The following is a 19,281-nucleotide window of genomic DNA, read 5'->3' on the forward strand; positions in this document are numbered from 1 at the left end:
GAGTATGTGGGTGTTCGTGGGTATCAGCCCACATCGGCACCCAGTTGTGGAAATGCTTCATTTGGTTGAGTAGCTGAAGTTGGGATTGAGGGAGGGCGATATTGAACCTCTGGGAATTTGTGTGTGTATCAGCCAGTAATATTATGCATATTGTCAATGTCATCATCATACATCAACCACAACAAACTTGGATGTGAAGGATTAATAAGCAAGAAAATAAATTATTTTCAGGACACAGTCATTGAAACTCTTCATCCCTCAGCTTCTCTGTTGCTCTCTCTAACCTGGCTCCCACAAAGTAGAAGTAGGCCCAAATGAATGGCACTAGGTACTATCAAATTTCAAAATTCTCTCATACCTTTCTACCCTCATCTACCACTGTACACCAGGTATACCACCTGTGGTTCTCTATTTCTCTGCCTTTGCTTGCCATTGTACTACCAGCTATCCTGCTTTTTCCATCCACTGCAACATCAGCTGTGCCTTTTTGCCCTACCTACATTTACTCAGACAAATTTTAACTGATAGGGGAAAGATTTTTGATGTAGAAACTGGGAAAAAAGGCTTCTAAACTAACTCCCATAGTGCAATGACCAGTGCTGCCACTGATATCAATTTAGTTTAGACTGCTTCAGAGCTCCAGTCAGGAAATGGGGAAGGGAGAGGTGGGGTATGTGTGGAAACTGAGAAATATCTGGGGAAGTGTGTGTGTGGATGGATATTAAGGGAAGGAAAGTGTGCACAAGTCTGGGGTTTGGATGTGTTGAACAGGGGTTACATGTGGGGTGTCTGCTATTGGTGAGATGTCTGAGGTGGTGGAATAGGGACAAGCTATGTATTGGGTAGAGTGGGATGTGATGTGTATATGTAGGAAATGTCAAGGGTGCAGCATGCAGGTGTTTGTGGTGTGTGTCAGGGACCAAGTAGAAGGATGTCAAGTGTACAGTGAGGGCATAGGTGGGGAGAGGGGGACTGATCTAAGAAGGGCTTCTTGGGTGGTGATGCATTGAGGATGGAATGTTTGAGATGGGTCTGCAGGGAGGATGTTATGAGGTGTGTGGTAGAAGTTTCAGGGAACACTCCCCACCCCCACTGGGTGCCAGTTTAACAATCCAGGTTTATCCTGACAGCCCTCAAAGTTAGTTGGACAAATCACACACTGCGGCTTCTTTCATTCCAAGTACAGAACACTTACCTTTCCCTTTTACCTCTTCTACATTGAATGACTCGGAATACACTTTTGCTTCTTCACTTCTTGTACACTTCACTTCACTTCTTGCATGCCACAGGTTATTTCCATTTTATTTTCACATGTAAGTTTCTAGTGCCATTTCTATGTGACACTGACTGTTTCTGTCTCCTGCCAGGTATTCTGGAAGTGTTACATTGCATCCTTATCGAGAGTCCAGAGGCTCTGAATCTGATAGATGAGGGCCACATCAGGTCTGTCATCTCCCTTCTCGATAAGCATGGACGCAACCATAAGGTACATATTCTTGCAACTGCAAAGAGCATAGTCAGGGCATAAAGGCAAACAGTAGTGCTGCTACAAAAATGTATAAAAATATAGCTAACATCAAAAGATCTTCAAACATGAAGGATATTGCATCAGTCAGGTTTTACAACCTATCCCTAATGAATATTTAAGAGAGATATTTGGATACATGTAGAGAGGTATTTTTGATAGGATGTGTAAGTTTGACTTTTGAGAAAAATGTCCAGAAATCGGGTGTAGAAAATGTTCATTTCTGAACCTGCAAGACATCTTTTTTAATTTTTTTTTATGGTCCAGCTAGATAGATGTTTTGTCCAACTACAAGTCTATCTTTTTTTTCGAAAATGACCCAGCTAGATGTTTTGTCCAGCTAGATGTCTATCTTTTTTTGGAAATAGCCCAGTTTTGGGTTTTTTTTTGCCATTATCAGAAAAAAAACCCACAAAACCCTCAGTCCAAATTAGAAACTGTTAAAACAAGCCATTTGCATATAGGAGGGGGCCAGCATTTTAATGGACTGGCCACACAGACATGCCAGCAGATCAATGGGGCACCCTAGGGGCCACTGCTGTGAACTTCACATTAAGCATGCCAGATACACATCTCACTATAACCCCAGTACATTATATAGTGAGCCCTCCAAAACTCCCCCAAAATATACTGTACCCACTTGTTTACTACCTCAATAGCTCTTATGACTGCAGGTGACACTTATATGGCAGTACAGTGGGTTTTGGAGGTCTCACACTTTCCACCTCATGTGTACTATTTAGGGTGGCATATAGGCCTGGGTACCCCTTCTCTGCAGTGCACTGCACTGCCCATCAGGCTACTCCAGAGACCTGCTTGCAATTCTACTGGGGCTGGCCATAGTATCTGCAGCTGTCATAGATACATATGTATTGTTTAATGCAGATATTTGGGGGATAAGAAGGGGTCAGTGACAACCGGGGGAGTGTGTATGTGTCATATTTTCATTCCTCCAGTAGTCATCTGTGTAGTATGGGTACAATTTTGACCCTTATTCATTTTAAAAACAGGTGTACTCCGAAACAGCCCTGGACATTTTATAAAATGATTGATTATCGCTAAGCCCACCCTAATCCCATCCAAAAAACACCTCTAACATGCCCCCTTAAGATTTAAACACACTGGAGACAAAACAACCAGAAAGACAACTAAAAAGTCAGTTTCGAAAATGCTCACTTGGACGTTTTGACTAGTAAGACGTCCAAGTGCCGGTTTATGCTGTCTTTGTACATATATCTTTTTTGAAAATGAACCCCTTACTCTCTTGTATGCATCATCCTAAGTATTGCCCAAATAAGGGTCAGCTAACTCAGGAACACTGGCTGACAGAAGAGGATGTGCCTAAAGAGGCAAAACCGCTGAGACACAAGTCCGAGGTGGAGTGGGACTGTGCAGGGGAAATACAGCTATCCTGAAAGGCTTTCCACAAATATTTCATAAATTCTGAGAAGGCCTCCGATCCCTGGGGATTAGAATCACCCTTAGATGACTTGATCTTGCTTTTCTTGGGCTGCAGGGTGTCCGTGTTCTTTGATGTGGAACACTCAGCCTTACCAGTCCCCCAAAAGAAATGGCCACCCCAATGGGCTAGCCACCCGTTTTGTCACGTGTTAACTGAATTTCAATTACAGATCTGAAATCAGCATCATTAAATTAACTAAGAACACTTCTTAAGTTCTCAGTAGCAAAGAAAAATTTTTTTTTGTCAACCAGTGTTATGTATATTCCTATGTGCTGACTATATTCTGTTCCCTGTGTGATGGGAATTATCTGTAATTCCAGGTGTTGGATGTGCTCTGCTCTCTTTGTGTTTGTAATGGAGTTGCTGTTCGTTCTAACCAAAATCTGATCTGTGATAATCTGCTTCCTCGAAGGGATCTGCTGCTGCAGACACGATTAGTGAATGATGTAACCAGGTATGCACTCAGTCATCCACTTGTTATTTTTATAAAGTCTTTAGTGGAACTGGATTTTTCATTAGTGTCTGCTGTCAGTATTCTTTTCTAGTCCATTCTCTGCTCTAATACCTGCATGGCCCTTGGATGCTCATGTCCAGGTCTTGCATTGCATTTTTCAAGTAGGATGTGAATGACCTCACACACGAGGATTTATTTATTTATTTATTTTAATTTAATAATTTATATTTCGCATATCCTACAATTCTATGCGGATTACAAATTATTCAGGTACTCGCATTTTTCCCCTAACTGTCCCGGTGGGCTCCCACTCTATCTAATGTACTTGGGGCAATGGGAATTAAGTGACTTGCCCAGGGTCACAAGGAGCAGTGTGGTTATTCAAACCCACAACCAGGGTAGGATTAATTCTTCGAGGGACCCTAGGCACACAAATACACTGGGCCCCTCTGGCCCTGCCCATGCCCTTCCCCTACCCCGCCCATGTCCCGCCCCATTTATCTGTTTTCTTATTTACTTCTTTATTTCCACTTGTATTTCTTTTTTTTTTTTTATTCAAAACAAAGATTAGCATACCAGTGCACAGTTTTTCTTCTATGCAACCCCCAAACATCTGAACAAATCCCTCTTTCTTCCCTTCCCACCTACTTACCCAGGACTTTAACTCTGAACCCTTCACATACATATATAAGTGTTCAAATATTTGGAAAGCAGTAATATTATCCAAAATATAAGTCTATATTAATAACTAAGTTTACAACGCCTCTCAATTGCCTCACTCTACATCAACCAACTGTAACCCATATGTATGTATAAACAACCAAATCTGTAACTCCTCTAGAACGTTCCACTCTATGTATATTAACTTGCAATGAAACAACAAGGCAAGCAGTCCACCAAAGAATCCAACATGAAACAAAAGAAGATCAGCAGACAATAAGGAGATTCAAATCAGGTTTATTCAAGGTGCTCCCAAGAACCATGCCTGATGCATTTTGCCAAACAAGGCTAGTCAATGCTAAAAAAAACCCATGTCTTTCATACAGACAGAACACAGAAAACACCTTCACTTAGTATATGTAATCACAAACTAACCTCTCCCCCCTTTTACAAAACTGTAGTATGGTTTTTAGCCACGGCCAGCGCTACAAAAATGATCTACAGTTTTGTAAAAGGGGGGATAAAATAGAAATACGTAGACAAAGGTTAAATAAAACCACCAAAAAGCTGGACTCTGCATACACTACAACACCACAGAAACAGCGATGCATGTCCCCTAAAGCAAAAAAATAAATAGAAAATGTTTTCTACCTTTGTCTTGTCTGGTTTCTGCTCTGCTCATCTTCTTGTCACTCTCTTCCTTTCATCTTCTGTCCTGTGCCACTTCCAGAAACTGTATGCCTCCCCCTTCCATCTTTCCCTTCACCCCCATTGGTCTGATATCCATCTTTTTCCATTCCCTCCTCCAATGGTCTGGCATCTCTCTCCTCTCCTCTTCTTCCCTTCCCTCTCCCACACCCACACCCCCATGGTCTGACATTTCACTCTTTCCTCTCCCTTCCCCCCACTTCCATCAGCATCTGCCCCCTTTCTCTCCCTCCACCACCCTTTCTACATGCCAACGGAAACGCCCCCCCAGCAACGGCAATGGACCCCCTCCCACGGCAATGGGCCCCCACCCAACAACAACAACAACAACACCGGCTGGCCCGGCCACCCTCCAGCATCGACAGACAGCAACGCGGCCTTCCGCCGGCATAAATGGCAACATGGCCATTCAGATCCATGAAGATCCCACGATGACTGCGTCTGCCGGAAGAAGTAAGTGATGTAGGAAGGGGATGGACTGACAGATGCATTCATCATAGGACCTTCTTGGAGCTGCTTTGGCCGCGTTGCCTTTGATACCGGTGGAAGGCCGCGTTGCCGGCCGGCCATGCCGGGGGGGGAGGGGAGCTGGGGTTGTTGTCATGGAGGGGGAGGGGGGCCCGTTGCCATCTAAAAAAAAAAATTGGCATATTAGTAAGTCGTCCTTCACTGTGCTTGACTTCACCACCTTTCGTGATATTCATTTTAGGTGCTTGTTCACTGATATTTTTGCTTCATTTCAGCATCAGGCCAAATATTTTTTTGGGTGTCGCCGAGGGCTCTGCTCAGTACAAAAAATGGTACTTTGAACTGTTCATTGACCAGGTAAAACCATTCCTGACTGCTGAACCCACACATCTGCGAGTGGGCTGGGCCTCAACATCTGGCTATGCTCCATATCCTGGAGGAGGAGAAGGTTGGGGTGGCAATGGTGTTGGTGATGACCTGTTTTCCTATGGCTTTGATGGTCTACACTTGTGGTCTGGTAAGTTATGCTGTTTTCATTAAATGGTTTTATGCCAGATACTGATTTGCAGGCCAGTTTTCAGAAGGCCTAGTCAACTATCTGTCAGAATTAAGGGATTAGACATTGAATATAAAATCTTGTACGCTCTGAGTACTCAAATTCAGTACTTCATATAATAGAGGAGCATGATCTTGAGTGGGAATAGGGTGAGGATGAGAAAATTAGACTGCTAGTGCTGATTTTCACTACTGGGCTCCTAACTGGTGTGGGCAAATCTAAGCACTGCCAGAGAAGGCCTAAAATCTGATTTGCCCCATTTGTGTAGAGTTACCATATGGCTCCAGAAAAAGGAGGACGGATTGAGACATCCAGGTTTTACTTCCATTGCTTTCAATGGAAGTAAAACGCAGATGTCTCAATCTATCCTCCTTTTTCTGGAGCCATATAGCAATCCTACAATGGTGACCTTTTGCAGTGTTGTAACATAGGATTGCTGATTCCCTCAGTTGTGCTCACTAAAAATCTTATTACCTGGCATCTGAGATAAAAAGCTGCTTTTGTTTACCTCGTTGGAATGACTACAAGACAGCATTGTATCTTCCAAAACAGACAATATTTGTTTATTGTTAGTATAAAAAGTTACAATATTACAGCAGCCAAGGCATAGCAAAGAAAAATGTATTGTCAGTTCAGAATATGCAATGGAGAGAAGAATTTGCACTCATATGCTTAGCAGGGGGCTAGCAGTTCCCTGGCATAAGTAAGTGAATCTTTCTCTGACTCTACTTAGCAAGCACGTATTTTATATACAGAGAAATTCTTCCTTTGTTCCAAGAAAGGCCATCCCCTAGCTCTGGGTATGTACTTCCCTATTGGTACATAAAAATAATGTACAGCTAACTCTTCCCTATCGTCCACACCTCTCTCTCACCTCCACCCCCCCCCCCCCCAGTAAAAGGGGGGCCTTACAGAAACAGAGAACTGCTTCTAAACTTCCTTCTTTCAGCACAGAGACCTGCAACTGTTAATTAGAGGTATTCGAGTTGGTGTCCTTGTAAGATGAAAAGTTGGCAACGAGATGGCCTTTCCACAATCCAGCTGTCTGGTTTCCATAGCTTGGTTGGGAGATAGAGAGCAAATGTGTTGGTACCAAGTTCTTTCATCTCGTTACACCCACATGAGCAGAGCTCCTTGCTCATTATAACAGGTTTATGTCTTTCCAGGGTGTCTGGCATATGAAGTCTATGAAGTCATATAGCAGTGAGTTCAGCATAACCTTGGAGGGAAATTTTCCCAGCAGGGAAACAAGAACATCATTGTTAGCATTGCAAACAGTCTGGGCCTGGCTATGGGAAAATATGTCTGTAGTTTCCAACAGGGTGTCCAGCATACACAAGTGAAAATCTAGGTCTGTAGAGTCCAGTAGAATCATCCAGATGTCCAGGATATACATGTCACATCCCACCTGCCTCAGCGCCTGATAGATGTAAGCAGGACAGCTGCTATGCCCCTATCACTCTCACTTCTAACCTCCTTCACTGACATCCCATGGTAGGAACTTGCATTTGCTAGCATTTATTTCATTAGCTGAACCAGGAGGGTCTTCCTGCTTCTGGATTTGACTGACTATGTGGACCCTGAAGCAGTAAATTGTGTTGTCCTTTCGTGCAGTGGTTAACCCAAGATTTCCCTACACTAATCCTACTCTTGATGTAATAAGAACTTTAGTGTGGGAAAATTAACAGTAAAAACCACTGAGCTAAAATATAGCATAATATGCATTAAGATGTGCTAAAATTTTTGGGCTTTTACTCATCGCATAGTACTGATCTTCTATTCCAGATCTGGAGCAAAAAGGTCATCTGTAACGAAGTACATTTCACCTAAAATGACCCAAGGTCCTTGATGAACCAGTTGTCCAATAGACTCCTACTCCCCTCCTTCCAGCCCCTCTAAAACAACTCTGGTGGCCCAAGTGGCTTCTTTATACCTCCCACTCTCATACATCCAACCACACAAAAAAGCTGGTGGCCCAAGAGGATCCCCTGGACCGTTCCCAACCAACCAGACCCAGCTCTAAATTCAGGAGGCAAGAGAGATGCCAACTCTATCCAGCCTCCAGTGCTACCAACTTCCAAAGTGTTAGCACCTGACCCCCTAGCAATTTTGAGTTTCAAAAAGGATTAGGAAGATTAGGAGACAATGATCCTGTGCTCCAAAGGGTTACCAGGCATCTCTATCTTAGGCCCCGCTAGGCATCTTTATCGTAGACACCTGTATATTAGTCCAGGGTTTTCTTGGCCTAAAACACTAACATTTAAGGCAGGCACCTACTGGCGCCTAACTCTTTACATCCCCTTTATCATCTTGGTTGCTCTTCTTTGAACCTTTCCTAGAGCTGCTATATCTTTCCTGGTCTCCTTATCTCATGAAAGATATAGCGGCACTAGAAAAGTTTTAAAGAAGAGCGACCAAGATGATATAGGGGATGGAACTCCTCTTGTATAAGGAAAGACTAAAACGGTTAGGGCTCTTCAGCTTGGAAAAGAGACAGCTGAGGGGAGATATGACTGAAGTCTACAAAATCCTGAGTGGAGTTGAATGGGTACAACTGGATCGATTTTTCACTTCGTCAAAAATTACAAAGACTAGGGGACACTAAATGAAGTTACAGGGAAATACTTTTAAAACCAATAGAAGGAAATATTTTTTCACTCAGAGAATAGTTAAGCTTTGGAACACATTGCCAGAGGTTGTGGTAAGAGTGGATAGTGTAGCTGGTTTTAAGAAAGGTTTGGACAATTTCCTGGAGGAAAAGTTTATAGTCTGTTGTTGAGAAAGACATGGGGCAAGCCATTGGAATGTTGCTGCTTTTTGAGTTTTGGCCAGGTTCTAGGGACCTGGATTGGCCACCGTGAGAACGGGCTACTGGGCTTGATGGACCATTCATCTGAGCCAGTAAGGCTATTCTTAGGTTCTTATGTACTTTTCAGGTAGGATTTTTTTTTTTTTTTAGTTTATTAAAATTTTGATGAAACGCAAATCAAGATTTCTAAGTGTTTTACAATTTATATTAAAAAGGGGAAAACAATGAACCTTGTTGTAAATGCATACACAGCATCTACTGAGTTAGGGACCTACATGAAAATTAGTTTTTTAATCATTTGTAATTGGTTAATGGTGCTGTTCAATTAACAGTGCTGATTGAACCAATTAAAAAATTAAGTCAGGAGCCTAGATTGGCTAGGCGCCTAATTGCAGACACCTTTTATAGAATCAGGGCCACACTGCCAGCTACACAAGTTTCTTTGAATATCAGGCTCTGAATATTTAGTTGCCATGGGCACAAACTTCTTCTTAGCCATCACCTTGCCCATATGTTTCCCATCAACATTGAGTTGTAAATAATAATAATAAAACTTTATTTATATCCCGTCATACCTGTTCAGTTCAAGACGGTATACAATAGTGGAAAAGTACAAAGTAGAAGATGAACCTTTTCGGTTCTAGACAGTATTTAATAGTGGATACAGTAGTGGATGATTACAGAGTGGGAATGTGGGGTAATTAACAATATAAGTAAAGTAAGGAGGGGGAAGGGGACAGAGAGAGCGAGAGAGATGAAAGTAAAGGGGAAAAGGGGAAGCGGGAAGAGAGGGGGGTGTCAGAAAGAGGCAGGGGTCTGGAGAATCAGGTGGGTTTTGAGGGATCCCCTGAGAGCTTGGTACATTGGGGAGTTCAAGAGGAGGTTGCTTAGGGTGTTGTTCCATATGCCTGCTTGGAAGGAAAGTGTTCTATCTAGGAATCTTTTGTAGTGGCATACTATTCATAGCTGGATGCTTTAACTTCTTATTTTACCCACTTTAAGCCTCTTTGCTCTCTCTGATTTGTTTGTGTTTCTCATGTATCTATCTTTCCACTGTTGTGTGGGATTCCCTTTAGTGAGTATCTAAGCCTGAAAGGTAATATCTAATAATGCACTTTGCTTACAGTTCTTTAGTTATCTTGTGCAGTAAAATGGGATAAGATAGTAGATTTCTCCAGACCACTAAGCAAGGATCCCACGAGACCAATAAATCCAGCAGCAACACACTAGAGCTGAAATATCCAGTGCCACATATGCTTGGCTCTCACAGTTTGAAATTTACAGTGTATTTAATGATCTGTCAGAGGATGGCACATAATATCGTAGGGCTTACAGTATTTGTCTGCAGTATAAAGATGGGAGCAATGAAGGGATCACTTTTCAAAGGGTTTGGCCTCCTAAATTTCAGATTCAGGCTCTCAAATTGGCCTTTAAGAAAATTTATTGAGGGTCTAAATTTATGTTCAAAATGTCACTCAACTCCTATATTTTGTGGCTTAAAAAGTGAAAGGTGATTTCTTCAATAAAATGTTTCAACATAAAGGCTGAAAAAAAAAAAAAGTGAAAGGCAATAGGGGTGCATTTAGAAGGAACTGGAAAAGTTAGGAGTTTAGCATTGATTTTGAGCACCTAGCATCTAAAATAGGCTCTAAATCAGTGGTCTCAAATTCGCCCGCCAGGTACTATTTTAAGGCCCTCGGTATATTTATCATAATCACAAAAGTAAAATAAAACAGTTTCTTGATCAAATGTCTCTTTAGCTATAAATTACAATATTATTATTACGACTTAGCCAAAAGGAAAGATTTATAAACTATAAAGAGTTTTATCTCATGCAAAATTATCATTTCTTTAATAAGACATTAACAGTTTTTTTCTGAGGCCCTCCAAGTACCTACAAATCCAAGATGTGGCCCTGCAAAGGGTTTGAGTTTGAGACCACTGCTCTAAATCTAGGCAAAAGAACGGTAGGCCTAAATTTAGGAGCTTTTCAACTCCTACATTTAGGTACATTTTCAGCTGAATTTAGCACCAAATCAGGTTCCTAAATTTGGGCGCTCAATTGATTTAAAATATTAGGCCCCTACTGATCAGGACTGAAGAGACATTTCATTCTTTAGACTTCTATCTTGGATTTGTACATTTGCAATAAAAAAAAACCCAAAACAAAACAATAAAGCTGTTTTTGTTTCAGGAAATTAATATTTTCTGGTTTTGTTTTTATTGTTAGGTCGCATTCCAAGAGCAGTGGCATCTAGCTATCAGCACCTCCTGGCCTCTGATGATGTTGTCAGTTGTTGCTTGGATTTAGGCGTTCCCAGTATTTCCTTTCGCATTAATGGACAGCCAGTTCAGGGCATGTTTGAGAACTTTAGCTTGGATGGATTCTTCTTTCCTGTGGTCAGCTTGTCTGCAGGGGTCAAGTAAGTACTGCATTTTGATTTATACAATATTATTGCATTTTTTCATTATCATATAGTGTGTAAGTCCTGTTGTTTGTCATGCAAGGATTGCCTGCAAACTCCTTTTATTTTCTCTGGAAAGATTTTATTATCATTCTAAGTTTACTTTATTTTCCTCATCCTTTTCAGATTGTTTTTGGCCTTGGGCACACAAGAGGGCAATTTTTCAATTTTTTTTCTGACTTTTACCAGAAAAAAGTGCCCAGTGGATTTTAAAGGTGCGCCAGGAGTAATAGCTTACCCAAGATGGTGGCCTGAAGCACAAACTTATTTTAAATGCAAATGAATCTGGTCCATTAAAATTGGCATTGGAAGCAATAGTCTCCTTGGCTCTAGAAGTTGCATCAGAGACTGGAATGCATTAGCACTGAGGCCCGGATTTTATAAATTGTATCCCACAGCTGTCTAACCATCCAATTGTGATGCACGTTTAAAAAAAAAAAATGCTCCCCGTGCAGGAGGCCTATATTGAAGGTGCTTCCAGGAGCCTAGGGAGGCCCACAAAACCCCCTAACCTCGCCTAAGGCAAGGTATAGCCTTAGGCAAACCTAGGTGGTTGTAAATGTCTCCCTAGGCCAGCGGGAGAAGCGTACAATGTAGGCCAGCAAAATGCTGGCCTACATTGTAAGTAGACGCAGCCGCTATACTTATCAGGGCAAGGGATCTCCCTGCCGCGATAAGTGTAGCGGCTGCCAGTCCCCCTCCCCCATACGATCACTGCAGGAGGGAGCCAAACCCCTCCTGCCGGAACCCCCCCAACAAACCCCCCTGAAGTGAAAGGCTGCTTTACCTTACCGGAGATCCGATGTGATTAAAAAAAACCCACCAAAAATATAAATAAAAACCAACAAGATGACATTGTATATTCCAAAGCAAATAACTTTTTATTCTAGTAATTAGTATTATAGCAGCATTTGTCAAATCAGAAATAAATCAGTTTGGACATATACAATGGAGAGAAAAAAACCTCATACCAACAGTGACGGCATCTGTAAGCATGGCACAGTCTCTCTAAGGAACCTCTGCCAGAGCATGGGGGTTTTATACAGAAAGTATCTTTTTCCTAGCAAGACCTTCCCCTGGCTATTATGTACCACCCTATTGGATAAATCAAATGCCTGTCTAACCCTCTCCTAGTCCACGCCTCCATTCTTCCCTGGGGGGCCCTGGACAGGCATAACTCCTAGAACTTTCTTCTTCTTGAAGTTTCCATTCTTCACACGGGTACAGCAGTGCCTCAGCGCATTAGCCTGGCATCATGTTATCAGTTGTTAGGTTCCTGGATGGAGTGTTCTGCTGACGGGCATTTTTTTTTTCTTTCAGCACTGTTCATTGTCTTTCCAGCACTGGTTAATGACCAAGAGCAAGAAATCCACACACTCACATGCCACACATTAGCATCTCAGCATCTGAACTGAAACCAGTTTGCACAAGCCCGAGACTAACAACTTCAGCAAAATGTAGGAATAGATCTCGCAACCTGTAAAAACCCCCCATAGGCTCCTGTCATCTATCTCACCTCCCATCCCTCTCCAATGATTGCCAGCAGGAGGGTGCCTAACCCCTCCTTCCGGACTCCCCAACGAATCCACCCACTCTTACCGGAAGATTGCCAACAGGAGGGTGCCTTGGGCTCGTGTGGGATGGGCCAGAGAGGGATGGGCCTGCTTTATTTGGATGGTGGGAAGACCCGTCCGTCCAACCACCTTTCAAGATGAACCCATGGGGGTGTCCAGAGAGGGGAGGTTGGGGTTTCCGTTGGGGGAGTCCAGGGAGGGAGGTTTCATTGGGGGAGTCCGGCAGGAGGAGTTGGGCACCCTCCTGCCGGCAATCTTCCGGGAGGGGTGGGGGAGTTCGTTGGAGGGATCCAGCAGGAGGGTTTGGGCACCCTCCTGCTGGCGATCATCAGGGAGGGGTAAGAGGGTTCAATGGGGGAGTCCGGCAGGAAGGGATGGGCTCCCTTCTGCCATAATTGTTCGGGGTGGAAGGTCTTTGGGAAGGAGGGGTTGGGCTCCCTCCTTCCATGATCGTTTGGGGGGGGGGACTGGCAGCCGCGGCCGCTATACTTATCGCTGCAAAGAGATCCCTTGCTGTGATAAGTATAGCCGCATCTACAGTAACCTGGTTCTGTAACCGGCGTCTGTAACATGGATGTCGGTTACATAATCGGGTTTATTTTGGGTGAGCGTAAGCCCAATTCTGGTGTCCTTTACAGGACTAGTGTCCTGGTGTCCTGGCCTGAGAGTACATCAGTTACCATTGATACTGTGTTGATAGAAGCCATCAGGGTCAGTCATCTACCAAATTGCTCCTGAGAAAGAAGGATTCCTCCTGTCATCTACTAAACCCCTCCTGAGGAAGAAGGATTTTTCTTAATCCTCACCAGCACCAATGAACAAAGAAGGCTTGACCAAGGTGCACCAATATTGGTCCTGTTTGAAGTATGGTGCCAAGAGCATAGAGGCACTGAGATTGCTGGTGCCTTTAAAACACCCCTCTTTGACACTCATCCTCTTTGACACTGGAGGCAGTGTAACAGCTGAAACAAAGTTTTTAATACACCCTATGTGTCTTAGAAAGACAGGCTACTCTGACTGTATTACAGTACCTCCATCTTTGTCAATGACAGCCTTCAAGGAGCAGCTTATGAGAAAGTTTGAAGATTGTATGGCACAGTTCTGTGCCAAAGCAAAACTACAGCTTTGACAGCATCGATGCCGAAAGCCTGAGGCAATGCAACTGCTTTTCAAAATCCACTCACTGCTTGCGTGGGATGCATTGGCACTGAGGCCTCAAAGGGCATTGGATTCAATACAGACCAATCTCCAACCCATAGGTGAAAGATGGAGGGAGCTTCCCTGGTGCACAGAAGATTCCCAGTGCACAACGGATCCCTGGTGCCTTGACAGTACAAGCTGACACCTGACCAGGAGTTCAGTCATGCAAGGAAGGCAGAGACTCAAATATCTCCCAGAGAGTACTTTTATGAGTCAGAATCTGAGTGCTTGTGCATTTTTGAGTAGAAAACTAGTAGCCTTCTTGGAGGAGAGGTCTACTTTCTTCCTCAGTCCCCTCCCTGCCATACAGACATAAATCTCTCCCAGAGGACCTTTCATTAATTGATTTTGTTAGAAAGTCTATCCCATTCCTTTGGAGACTGATGATGACCCCAGGGGAAAATTTTAGACATCCTATAGTTTGATGAGTCCCTACAGAAGTTGTGACAGTGATTGTTCACAGAATTCTGAAGCAGGTATGGATGAATATGTGGGAGACCAGGTTGACTCAATGTATAGAGTCCAAAAGGCACTGGAATATGAGGAGTTTCAGCTTTGTCACCATTTCATGGTGCTGGAATATACACTCAAAAGAGCCAAAGGTACAAAGGCTCACTTCTTGGTGCTCCTGGGGAGGGAGGCAAGGACCTTGGACTCTTTGAGGAAAAGTTTTACCAGAATGCTGTGCTTATGTATATTCTTTCTGTGTATTCATAGGCATTAACTAACAAAACATTGTGGCAGCTTACTGATACTCTCACCCAAGGGAAGGCTGATGAGCTCCATCAGCTAGTAGCCAAATAGTGGGAGTGTGTTAAACAAACAGTTTATTTATATACATACCACTTATCAAGGTTATCTAAATGGTTTATAATCAGGTACGCAAACATTTTCCCTACTTTCCCTACTTAAAGTCCTAGATTTCAAACATACGGACTTTATTGCAATGGGAGAGTACCTGAAGAAAGAGCTGTTAGGATGGGAGGACATAAGAAAAGTGGAAAGACAGTGGTCTAAGCTGAAAGGAGCGATAAAAATGGCTACGGAGCTTTATGTGAGGAAAATCAATAAAAACAAGAGAAAAAGGAAGCCGATATGGTTCTCCAAACTAGTGGCGGAGAAAATAAAGGCGAAAGAGTTGGCGTTCGTGAAATATAAAAAAAATCAAGAAGAGGAGTGCAGAAAGGACTACAGGGTGAAACTGAAAGAAGCCAAGAGAGAGATATGTCTGGCGAAAGCACAGGCGAGGCGAAAGAACAAATGGCTAAAAATGTAAAAAAGGGAGACAAAAATTTTTTCAGATATATTAGTGAAAGGAGGAAGATGAAAAATGGAATTGCTAAACTAAAAGATGCTGGGAACCGATATGTGGAGAGTGATAAGAACATAAGAACATAAGCAGTGCCTCTACTGGGTCAGACCCGAGGTCCATCGTGCCCAGCAGTCCGCTCACGCGGCGGCCCAACAGGTCCAGGACCTGTGCAGTAGCCCTCTATCTATACCCCTCTATCCCTTTTTCCAGCAGGAAATTGTCCAATCCTTTCTTGAACTCCAGTACCGTACTCTGTCCTATTACGTCTTCTGGAAGCGCATTCCAGGTGTCCACCACACGCTGGGTAAAGAAAAACTTCCTAGCATTCGTTCTGAATCTGCCTCCTTCCAACTTTTCCGAATGCCCTCTTGTTCTTTTATGTTTTGAAAGTTTGAAGAATCATAAAAGAACAAGAGGGCATTCGGAAAAGTTGGAAGGAGACAGTTTCAGAACGAATGCAAATGTGCTAAACAAATACTTCTGTTCTGTGTTCACAGAAGAAAATCCTGGAGAAGGACCGAGATTGTCTGGCAAAGTTACACGAGAAAATGGAGTAGATTCTGCGCCGTTCAAGGAGGAGAGTGTTTATGAGGAACTTGAAAAACTGAAGGTGGACAAAGCAATGGGACCAGACGGGATCCATCCCAGGATACTAAGGGAGCTCAGAGAGGTTCTGGCGAGTCCTATTAAAGACTTGTTCAACAAATCTCTGGAGACGGGAGTGATTCCTGGGGATTGGAGGAGAGCGGATGTGGTCCGTATTCATAAAAGTGGTCACAGGGATGAAGCAGAAAACTACAGGCCGGTGAGCCTCACTTTAGTTGTTGGAAAAATAATGGAAGTGTTGCTGAAAGAAAGGATAGTGTACTTCCTTGAATCTAATGGGTTACAGGATCCGAGGCAACATGGCTTTACAAAAGGTAAATCGTGCCAAACGAATCTGATTGAATTTTTTGATTGGGTGACCAGAGAGCTGGATTGAGGACATATGCTAGATGTAATTTATTTAGATTTCAGCAAAGCCTTTGATTCAGTTCCTCATAGGAGGCTGTTGAACAAACTTGAAGGGCTGAAGTTAGGACCCAAAGTGGTGAACTGGGTTAGAAACTGGCTGTTGGACAGACGCCAGAGGGTGGTGGTTAATGGAAGTCGCTCGGAGGAGGGAAGGGTGAGTAGTGGAGTCCCTCAAGGTTCAGTGCTGGGGCCAATCCTGTTCAATATGTTTGTGAGTGACATTGCTGAAGGGTTAGAAGAAAAAAAGAGTGCCTTTTTGCAGATGATACCAAGATTTGTAACAGAGTAGACACCGAAGAGGGAGTGAAAAATATGAAAAAGGATCTGCAAAAGTTAGAGGAATGGCCTAATGCCTGGCAACTAAAATTCAATGCAAAGAGATGCAGAGTAATGCATTTGGGGATTAATAATCGGAAGGAACCGTATATGCTGGGAGGAGAGAAGCTGATATGCACGGACGGGGAGAGGGACCTTGGGCTGATAGTGTCCGAAGATCTAAAGGCGAAAAAACAGTGTGACAAGGCTGTGGCTGCTGCCAGAAGGATGCTGGGCTGTATAAAGAGAGGCGTAGCCAGTATAAGGAAGAAAGTGTTGATGCCCCTGTACAGGTCATTAGTAAGGCCCCACTTGGAGTATTGTGTTCAGTTTTGGAGACTGTATCTGGAGAAGGATGTAAGAAGACTTGAAGCAGTTCAGAGGAGGGCAACGAAAATGATAGGAGGATTGCGCCAGAAGACATGTGAGGAGAGACTGGAAGCCCTGAATATGTATACCCTAGAGGAAAGGAGAGACAGGGGAGATATGATTCAGACATTCAAATACTTGAAGGGTATTAACCTAGAACATAATCTTTTCCAGAGAAAGGAAAATGGACATAATTTGAGGTTGAGGGGTGGTAGATTCAAAGACAATGTTAGGAAATTCTACTTTACGGAGGGGGTGGTGGATGCCTGGAATGCGCTCCCAAGAGAGGTGGTGGAGAGTAAAACTGTGACTGAGTTCAAAGAAGTGTGGGATGAACACAGAGGATCTAGAATCAGAAAATAATATTAAAAATTGAACTAAGGCCAGTACTTGCACGGTCTGTGTCTGTATATGGCCATTTGGTGGAGGATGGGCTGGGGAGGGCTTCAATGGCTGGGAGGATGTAGATGGGCTGGAGTAGGTTTTAACGGAGATTTCAGCAGTAGGAACCCAAGCATAGTACTGGGTAGAGCTTTGGATTCTTGCCCAGAAATAGCTAAGAAGAAAAAATTAAAAAAATTTAAATTGAATCAGGTTGGGCAGACTAAATGGACCATTCGGGTCTTTATCTGCCGTCATCTGCTATGTTACTTTATATGTCCTGGTGGGCTCACAATCTATCTAACATATCTGGGCGAATGGAGAATTGAGTGACTTACGCAGGGTCAAAAGGAGCAATGCAGGGTTTGAACCCACAACCTCAGGGTACTGAGGCTGTAGCTCTAACCACTAGGCCACTTTTTCATGAAACTTGTGGTACTTTAGATATGGTATCCAGAGCCTTTCAAAGGGGATTGGTGTTTGCAGACTCACAAGCCAGAAGTGAAGGAGAAGTTGGCAGATATATCACGCCATGGAGAGAATCTTATCAGAGGAAATGTGCAAGAGGCTGCCATTCTCATCATGCAGTACTGATACACATGTAATACCTATGCTATCTGATCATTCAGAATTTCTAATTGGATTGTTCATAGTTTCTTTGTCTTCTTTTTCCTTGTTGATTACTTCCTAAGTAATTTTTAAGGTCTCTTTTTCTTTTTCTGTTTCTTCATCCTCTCGTTATCTTCCTTCCCTCCATTACTGTCAGATGAAAATCTTTCAGTTTTTGTTCCATTTTTCTATTTGTCTCTCTACTCATAGCTAGATTTTTCTCCTTCTTCCCTTTACCTTCCAGTTTTCAATTTCTTTCTTTTTCCTTCTGTCCTATTTAGCAGCTTTCTGGCTTTTACACTCAGTTCTTCCATTCACCCTTCTGGTCTTTCACTCCTTCCTAAGAGCAAAACTACCACTGATTGAGCCTGGCAAAAGTCCAGTGCTGCCACTGGTAGAGGCTTACTGCTAATAGACCTAAAGCCAACCAAGTCACCTCTCCCCTCTACTCCATTGCCCTTCATTTGTCTTCCAGTCCCCTCCTCCCTGCCCGTGATTCAAATCTCTTCCTTTCCCTAACCCCCAATCCCTGTCTATCTTCAGATTTTTACCACTAGAGATTGCTGACAGAGGCAGTGCTTCACACCCACTTCCTGCAGCCAGCCCTAGAACTTTCACTCTGATATGTCCTGTCCTCTATGATGCAACTTTCTGTTTCTGTATTAGGGGACATGCCAAAGGAAAGGCTCCAGGCTGGGCTTCTGGGAGAGGGTGACAGGCATTGCAGTTGCTGGCAATCTAAAAGAAAAAGAAAAATTTGAAGGCAGATGTGGGGGGATGAGCGATGCCTAATCATGAGCAAGGGGAAGGGTGAGGAGGGAGGGATGTCAGAGCATGGGCAGGAGATAGTAGAAACTGGAGGGAAAATGCTGAACTCTGAGCAGGGAGAGAGGGGAATGGAGGAAGACATGCCAGCCCCACGGGTGGAGGGGAGGAAGGGAAAGATGATGGACAGTGGAAGGGAGGGAAAAAAGAGCGAGGGAGAGCTGTTGTACCCAGGAGCAGAAGGGAAGACAGGAGAAATGTTGGACAACAAGAAGGAAGAGAGAGAGAGATATGCAGGACCATGATAGGGGTTGGGGCGTGGAGAGCGAGAAATGCTGCACCACTGGGGGAAGGTACATAGCTGCCATTGAGCAAAGCTATCAAAAAGTCCATGGCTGCACACTGGTTGGCTGCTACTAGACCTAAGGCCTACCAAGTCCCCCCCACCCCCTCCCCCCCCCACACACACAGTCTGCCTGCTTAAATCTTGTTCAGTGGGCTGTCTGCCAATATGCAGCATGCTCAACTGGGCAGTACTACTGAATATTGGAGGAAAAGTCCATAGTCTATTATTGAGAAAGACATAGGGGAAGCCATTGCTTGCCCTGGATTGGTAGCATGGAATGTTGCTACTC

General features: G+C 43.5%; 1 protein-coding gene across 2 annotated transcripts in view; it reads left to right on the forward strand.

The window, feature by feature from the left end:
* RYR3 (ryanodine receptor 3) overlaps positions 1-19,281 on the forward strand; it is a 693,107-nt gene that overhangs the window by 163,709 nt on the left and 510,117 nt on the right. For both annotated transcript variants that reach the window (XM_033952387.1, XM_033952388.1), the window contains exons 16-19: positions 1,368-1,486; positions 3,308-3,441; positions 5,553-5,794; positions 10,873-11,065. In XM_033952387.1, coding sequence (XP_033808278.1) covers positions 1,368-1,486; positions 3,308-3,441; positions 5,553-5,794; positions 10,873-11,065 — 688 coding nt within the window. The remainder of the gene's footprint in view (positions 1-1,367; positions 1,487-3,307; positions 3,442-5,552; positions 5,795-10,872; positions 11,066-19,281) is intronic.

Source organism: Geotrypetes seraphini, chromosome 7 (assembly GCF_902459505.1).
Source record: "Geotrypetes seraphini chromosome 7, aGeoSer1.1, whole genome shotgun sequence".
In the NCBI taxonomy this organism is placed as follows: domain Eukaryota; kingdom Metazoa; phylum Chordata; class Amphibia; order Gymnophiona; family Dermophiidae; genus Geotrypetes; species Geotrypetes seraphini.